We start from the raw sequence: 7804 nt of genomic DNA on the forward strand, positions 1-7804 counted from the left end.
ACTTTGTTCCCGTGCGGATCAGTCACTTATTTGGAGCATAGTGCAGAGCTTGACTGACGAACAGAAAACAAAACAGAAGAGAAATATCAAATAGGATGTACCGTGTCGGTTTTCATACTGTTATGTGGAGTTCAGTTGTATATAATTGAATCACCCGTACGAATTGTTAATTTTAGGCGTTATCCAATAGATAATAGTGGTGGGAGAACAAATATGAAATCACCTCAGGCCGCACCGTGTCTTGTACGAAAAAAAGAAATCGTGATGCATATTGAGTGGGCAATAACAACACAAATCTCGAGTATTGTTCCCGCGTGAACAAGAATGATCTTCAACTGCTTCTACAAAACCACGTTAACCCGTCGGTTCTTTTCAGGACCGCCAAAAGTTTCTGCTAAAAGGTCATTTGAATGTTTTTACTAAAGGGTTAAATTAAACTATCGATGCATTCTAAAATAATATCCGAAAAAATCAAAACTATTTAATTTTGATATATTTTTTTTAAGAGCTTCATCCGACGTTAGCCTTAAAAAAGGCATATTTGGAGCACTAAACTAAACACTAGGCTTTGAAAAAGTACATTTGGAAAGCCTCGCTGCCGTCTGGTCGCTAGCAGGATGACGGGAATGAACTATTGATAACTTTTTCCGATCGATCAATAAATTTTCTTGAATCCAAGCTTTCATCCCGATTCTGTATTCCGAACGATTCGAAATATTTCGAACGACTTGGAAAATTGCATATTCTCCACAAGAAACACCTAAGGGAAAAAACGAGCTTAATGCAGATGTAAGTTGCGATTCCATTGACGAGTTCGAAGATGCGAATGATACAGCTTTTCCTCACCGCGCCCAACCAAAGAGACCTAGGCTATATGCCCTCAATTTAGTTGAAATACAAATTGAACAACAACAGAAATTAAACTTGGAAATGGAATCGCTGATATACCCAACAAAACAAAAATCTCAATGATATGGTACATTACCAGCGCCAATTCGCCAAAGCAACCAACTCAATAGACACTGGGGCTGATTCTGATGCGCGAATGAGAAGTGACAGCTCGCAAAAACTGTCTCACTCAATTTCCGAAGGCGACTGTGGTGAGATTTTTAGCTTGAATGAACTCTTATGAACACTCACTCAATTCTCGTGGGCGATTGCAATGGAAAAACATGCCATTTTGTGCCTTTTGAAGTCGTATCCTCATTTGTTATCGACTAGTACCAGTAATGGTCAAAAATAGGATTAAGCGTTTCCAATGGACTTGAACGATCTCTAATCATTCGCCGTTCCAAACGGGCAATCACTACTCCAGATTCAAAGATGTAGTCATCATCAACATTGTGAGAATTTTCGGACAAAAATAGGCAATTTCGAATGCAATCCATTTAAACTGTGCATTCTGAAATAATTTATATTTATTATTAACATGTAGTCAGTTCAAGTATTTGGTATGCTATTACTAATGACAAGAATCTTCTGCAGCCGTTATAACGCGGTACAACATTAAATTAAAAGTTTACAATAGTTGACCCTAACTGATACGAGAAACTCAATTCAGCATACCGTTTCCTTTCTCCAAAAACACAAATCAGACTTTCAAAAATTACGAAAAGCTACTTAAGTAGTTAAAAACTGTATATGCTTAATCAACTTCTTCCATGTGTGAGGCATCCTCGGTGTCATCCACTAGTGGAGGAGCATCTTCATCAGTAGTTGCGGATGGAGTATCATCTGTGCTTATCAATTTCAAGACCCAGCTTGACCATAAGGTAGATGCGAGATGCGTGCTCACCGGGCTCATCCAGTGAGAATCCAAACGATAACAGCGCAGTTTCGGACAGTGGAATTACAAGATCCTTGACAGCACCATCATTATTATCGGCTCATTGTCTGTGAACAAAATTTAGCTTTTAAATTTATTTGAATGCGATAATAAATATATCTTACCTTGATGACTTTTATGTGAGGCGACAATAACATAAATGTTCACTGTAATGTTATAAAGAATAGTCAACCTTCCGATAAACTTTTAGCAATAATTACGCTAAAATCAGCACCGGACACTAAGTCAAAAAAACGAATGCGGAATTAAAACACGGATACGAAATCAAAACAATTGATATAACATACACTCATATTAATGCAAAGGGACAGATTTGAAAATATATTTTTATTTGTTTTCTTATCCCAGTAATATTATTTTTCATCAATTATAATAAGAGGAAAACATTTATAAAGATGAACGAAATTATTTCCTGTACATATTTGTAACAAGGAATGAAAATTTTTAAAATAAAAGAAATCTCGCGTAACTTTTGAAAAGGTCCTATGTAACATTCACATCAACTCGAGAAAAACGGAGTTGAAGATCGGAATATTGTTCCGCGAATTATTCAAAAGGAATCGATCTTTATCACTACTTTTACCACTAGCAGTCAATAATAACTCTGAAAAACCAATCGTAACTTTTGTCATGTGATTTTAGTTAGAAATTCAAGCCTTCGAGCGAAAAATGTTACATTGGACGTTTTGACTGCCCGCTTTGTACATTGGACAAATAACGTTGCACGATGAGAATCTGAAAATAACTACTAAACAACGATCCAAATACTTGCACTTCGTGCTAAAAGCAGATCATTATTGTTATAACTCGTTGAATTGAACTAAAAACGATATCAACACCCGAAAATAACAAAAACTCAAAATGACCGAAGTGCGATTTCGTGTTGTATTGGTTGCTTTGTTACTTCGGATGTATCGAGCGTCAGAGGAAAGTGGTGTCCGAAGTAACAGTCGAGTGCTTAAAATTCGAATCTGTACATTGGTCATTTTTTGTATCGGCGATAAAAAGGTGAAAAGGATAGATACTTGAACGATTGTTTTCTCAATGCATTACATGATTGATAACTAATAGTGTGCATCCATTAACTCGATTTGTTTACATTTGTTACTTAGGACGTTTTCAAAAGTTACGCGAGAAATATATATTCATGAAACACATTGAATACATAGAGCCTTTGCAAAAAACACAAGCTTTGACATATATTTCAATGAACACCGCACCATTTGTAATTCATTGAGTATTTTACTCCAAAATGAACCTCTCACGTCAGGGCAATCGCCTTCGGCGATACGGTGACCTGGGTCATGTGACTTTGAGGAGTTCATTGTTGTCACATTCCATTCGCGCTGGAGAATCAGGCCCCTTGTCATTTTGTGACTTTTGAAGTCGTATCCTCTTTTGTTATCGACTAGTACGAACAATGGATGCCAAAAAATGAGTGCGATTTGCGTCTCCATTTATGTTAGAATTATATATTTCAGGTTACGTGTGACAAATCGGAAGCAGTTTCAGGAGTTGATAAGGAGGATTGAGAAAAATCCTATTGTGACTAGGAACCTCAAATTTTCTGAGATATAAAAAATGTCGAAGTCCACTTTTGCAGCCTAATTTTGTTATCCTTATATTATTCTACTTTTATCGCTTTTTTCTCTAGAACTGCAGCTTCAAAGATGTAGGAATAATTACCCGACTCATATCAATATCACTTGTTGATTTTGGCCGAACAATGTACTCCTTACCCGAAGGCATGGGAACGCGAGCCCATTGTACCCATCCTTTGCTTCCGGATCGTAATACACCCCTAAAAATGAACGAATTTGATTATAATAAAGAAGTTGCTTCCTATTATCATAATTCTTACTTATTAGCCTCGGTGAACGGTAAGCCCTTTTTGCTGGTACTGCTCTGACCCTGTGGGTCCGGCGAGGTTTTACGTTTTTTGGACATCTGCTGCAAGTCTCGTTCCTGGCGTTCCTCATGTGATATCGCTTTGAAATCGGTGCTCAGGTTGAATATAGGTCGAGCCCATTCGGATATCAATTTTCCAGCGCGCTATCGGTTTAGTTTGGATTCTCGAGGGTGCTTGTAGAGGTACATCACGGCCTTTTCAATTCCTGGCTATTTGAAATAGGACTTTTCAATACAAGGAAACTGAAATCCAAACATTACTTAATGGTAGTCTAAACACTGCAATCTCTCCGACAATCTTACATCGAAAAGAAGTTCCAGAATAGATTCTCGAATCTGCAAACAAGGCAACGATTTGTTCGGTAACGGAGCTTATTAATCCGTCAAAAAGTTTAGTAAGTTATGCTCGATGAAGGCAGGCTGAAGATCCTTCGTGATCAGCTGGGACATGGCAAACTTGAGATGGTAATTTTCTTGTCTACTGGCTTATTCTCTTTGTTGAGTTGGCGATCTTCTTCAGCTGCATGTCATCATCTATCCAAAAGGCGAAACTGCTCATTAACTATGGATAAAATTTAGCTTTTGGAATTTTATTAAATGCGATAATAAATATATCTTACCTGCATGGCTTTTATGTGAGGAGACTATAAAATTAAAAACCTTTTCACCAAACTTTTAGCGTAAATATTACGGAATTAGCACCAGACACTAAATCAAAACACGAATGCAGAATCAAAACATACATACAATCATATTAATGCAAAGGGACTATGCAAAAACAGATTTGCAAATATATTTTTTTTATCTTCTTATCCCAGTGATATTATTTTTCATCAATTATAATAAGAGGAAAATATTTATAAAGATGAACGAAATTATTCCCTGTACATATTTGTAACAAGGAATGAAAATTTTTAAAATCAAAAAAAATCATGAAATACATTGAATGCATAGAGCCTTTGCAAAAACACAAGCTTTGGCATATATTTCAATGAACACTGCACCATTTGTCATTCATTTGGTATCTCACTCCGAAATGAACCTCTCACGTAAGGGCAATCGCCTTCGGCGATACGGTGACCTAAGTCATGTGACTTTGAGGAGTTCATTGCTGTCACATTCCATTCGCGAAGGAGAATCAGCCCCTTTATGAATGTTGGTGAAAGTCCGCGTCCCTCACGAGGTTAAAGCATCCATTCATTGTCCCTTGTCAGTGCTACCAAATGTTTGAACTGAAGAGTTTCATTCCTGATTTTTTATAATGTTTGTTTCTCGTTGGTTATAATTTCGTAGTACATTTATTTCAGTTTTGCGGCCCGCGACATCATGTATGTGTTTGTGGCCCCTCTGTAAAAAAGGCTGAACACTGCTGATCTACAAGTTCGTTATACATTCTTCTCTTCGAAAAAAGAACCGAAAAACACGCTAAAACTGTATCAAATGTGAAACACATGTTTGTCTCGAGCATGCAGTTATGGTATGTTCCTATTCTTACACCAATGAAACCACAATCAATTAATACGTTTTTATGTTATTTTATAGCTCATTAAACTGTCATGAATTATATTCAGTTGCTTCCCTTCAATTAATAACAAAAAAGTTTAACTCTTAGCATCAACTGTTTTCGGCACTTTTGAAAACGAATTGAATTACATGGAATTTATGGGAGTTTCCAAAACGACCTTTCGAATTGTGGTGCGATCATTATTAACCAAATTATTCATCATCAAAGACGAAGGAGTAATTGTTCATTCAAACAAAACATCTTTGTGATGAATGGTCCTACAGAAGCGCTTTGAAATTTGATGAGGCTGTTTGATAAGGCTAATTAGATTTGCTATTAACTTGGTTAAAATACTATGTCAAACAACAACAAAATTGATGAAACAGAAAGAAATCAGTTTATCATTTCATCCCGATATTTTCGCCTACTTCATCTACTCACACACACAAAGGCAAAATAAAATTTTCAACACCCTAGGTAAAACGTTGCATCAAAAACTATTTTTCTAATTTATTTTCTATTTTACATTAGCTGTGCAAATATTCGAGACAACGATGCGATGTTTTATTCCTTCAAAATATAGCACTGTCAAACTTGATAATCAGCTGACAACTAAATTTGTCATCAGTCTGAATTAAGGAACGAGTAATAATAAATTAATTCAACTCAGATCCAATTTAATATTGTCACTGCGGTAGGCTTCCGATTATTAGGAAATAGCAGCATTATAGTACAGGTAAAATTGTGTCTCAACGAGGCTTTGCCAGTTTTGTTTTACAAGGGATCTAGATTATCATCTCGAGTGTTGATTTCCTGTTCATTGCAGAAGAATGACGGTCACAGTGGATCCACGTCGTCCGGATAAGGTGAATCGTTACAAACCGATCGATTCGGCCAATCAAGGTGCCGGCGTGGGAGATGATCTCATGCCAGACTACATGAATATCCTAGGTTTGTTAACGATCCATTCACAATCCAATTGCATTAATTGTTTCGTTCATTCAAGGTATGATATTCTCTATGTGCGGTCTTATGATGAAACTCAAATGGTGCGCCTGGCTTGCGCTGTACTGTTCTTGCATTAGTTTTGCTAATTCACGTGTTAGCGACGATGCCAAGCAGGTCCTTTCGTCGTTCATGCTGAGCGTCAGTGCTGTTGTTATGTCATACCTCCAGAATCCTACGCCGATGACTCCGCCATGGCAGTCAGCGCTTTGAAAACGTAGCTAGGGAGGCACTATTTTCTTCTTTGCTGTAATATAAGATCCATTAAACTTATTCGCCGAATACACTATGGAAAATGTGTCCGAATCCCAAATCAAAATGCTAAAAAAAAATCTATCGAGTTCGAATGATAGAAGCATCGGGATCAATGTCCGTGCTGATTGTGATTTTTACATCTTGAAATACATCCCTGTATTCGTGCATGAGTAGTTTTGAATCCGGGATAATCGGCTTTTGAAATGCTGCGAACTTGCGCACTTTTGTAGCAATTAGATAATTTCGACAAAAACATTCTGCGTCTGGCTCTATCTCTGTATTGGTGTAACTTTGTTTCGTAATCCATTGACGGATCTTTTCGTAATTTTGGTATCGTGAAATTTCCTCGGGAAACCGGGAAAATCCGGCAGAAGACGTTTACCAAGAACGGAGCGAGTGATTAAGATCGTCAGAAAAGGAATTTTATGAAAATCACAAAGCTCTGTATGTAAAATGGCCCCTGATCTCATTGTTCCGAAATCAACTATCCACAATGTGCTCAACCATGACCTGGAATACCAAGCTTTTAAGAAACGAAAAGTTTCTGGAGTTTCGGAAGCTTCGAAGAGGAAATAGTTTGAAAGGGCAACTCTCCCATTATTACGGTACTGCGGACAATGTTTTGTCTTTTCGGATGAAAAGTTATTTGTCTTGCAACAGTATGATAATGTCCAATACAATTGATTGTGAACCTACAGTTCACGGAACTTCCTAGATAGTGATAGAAACATCTCACGGTTCCAGAGCGGTGCATCTGTGATAGTTTGATGAGGTCTCTACAAACGTAGCGAACTATCACTTGTTTTAATTGAAAATCGTTAGAACATCGTTAGCAAAGCCCACGATTTCGAATCCTTTTGTCTCTTAACTTCTCAGAAGGTCATCAACCACTAGGAGAGAAGAGATGATAAAACCTTTCCTTATGGTTTTATTACAATCACAGAAATCAACGATCTGCCCAGCTCCAAGGCGATTGGCCTATCCATGAGCGTACCATGGATCCATTCGAGTATGCACTCATCGACCTTCTTTTCATAGCCTGTGCCAAAGTACCTTCGATGTCAAGGAACGCACATAAGGCCGAGGACATATGAGGGGCTTACAATGAAAGGGGTGTAAGTGATTTGATCGATTTCTCTACATCGACTCTCTCTTTTAGTCATAACATAGCTGCAAATACATTCCCAGCTGTATTTGAAAATGTGAAAGATAATGCAAGGGGTGTAAGTGACTTGATCGATTTCTCTTCATCAACTTTTTATTTAGTTAATAACTCAACTGCAAAA

General features: G+C 37.4%; 1 protein-coding gene and 1 pseudogene across 1 annotated transcript; one reads left to right on the top strand and one right to left on the bottom strand.

Moving 5' to 3' along the window:
- Window positions 1-1387: 1387 nt before the first annotated feature.
- On the bottom strand, window positions 1388-4380 carry LOC129766807 (protein IWS1 homolog; annotated as a pseudogene).
- Window positions 4381-5843: 1463 nt separating this feature from the next.
- LOC129770971 (protein Asterix) lies at window positions 5844-6536 on the top strand. The gene is made up of 3 exons (XM_055774183.1): window positions 5844-5994; window positions 6085-6209; window positions 6265-6536. Exons 2-3 carry the CDS (start codon window positions 6089-6091, stop codon window positions 6474-6476), a joined length of 333 nt encoding a protein of 110 aa, XP_055630158.1. The 5' UTR covers window positions 5844-5994; window positions 6085-6088; the 3' UTR covers window positions 6477-6536.
- Window positions 6537-7804: the final 1268 nt, after the last annotated feature.

This window comes from Toxorhynchites rutilus, chromosome 2, assembly GCF_029784135.1.
Source record: "Toxorhynchites rutilus septentrionalis strain SRP chromosome 2, ASM2978413v1, whole genome shotgun sequence".
NCBI lineage: Eukaryota > Metazoa > Arthropoda > Insecta > Diptera > Culicidae > Toxorhynchites > Toxorhynchites rutilus.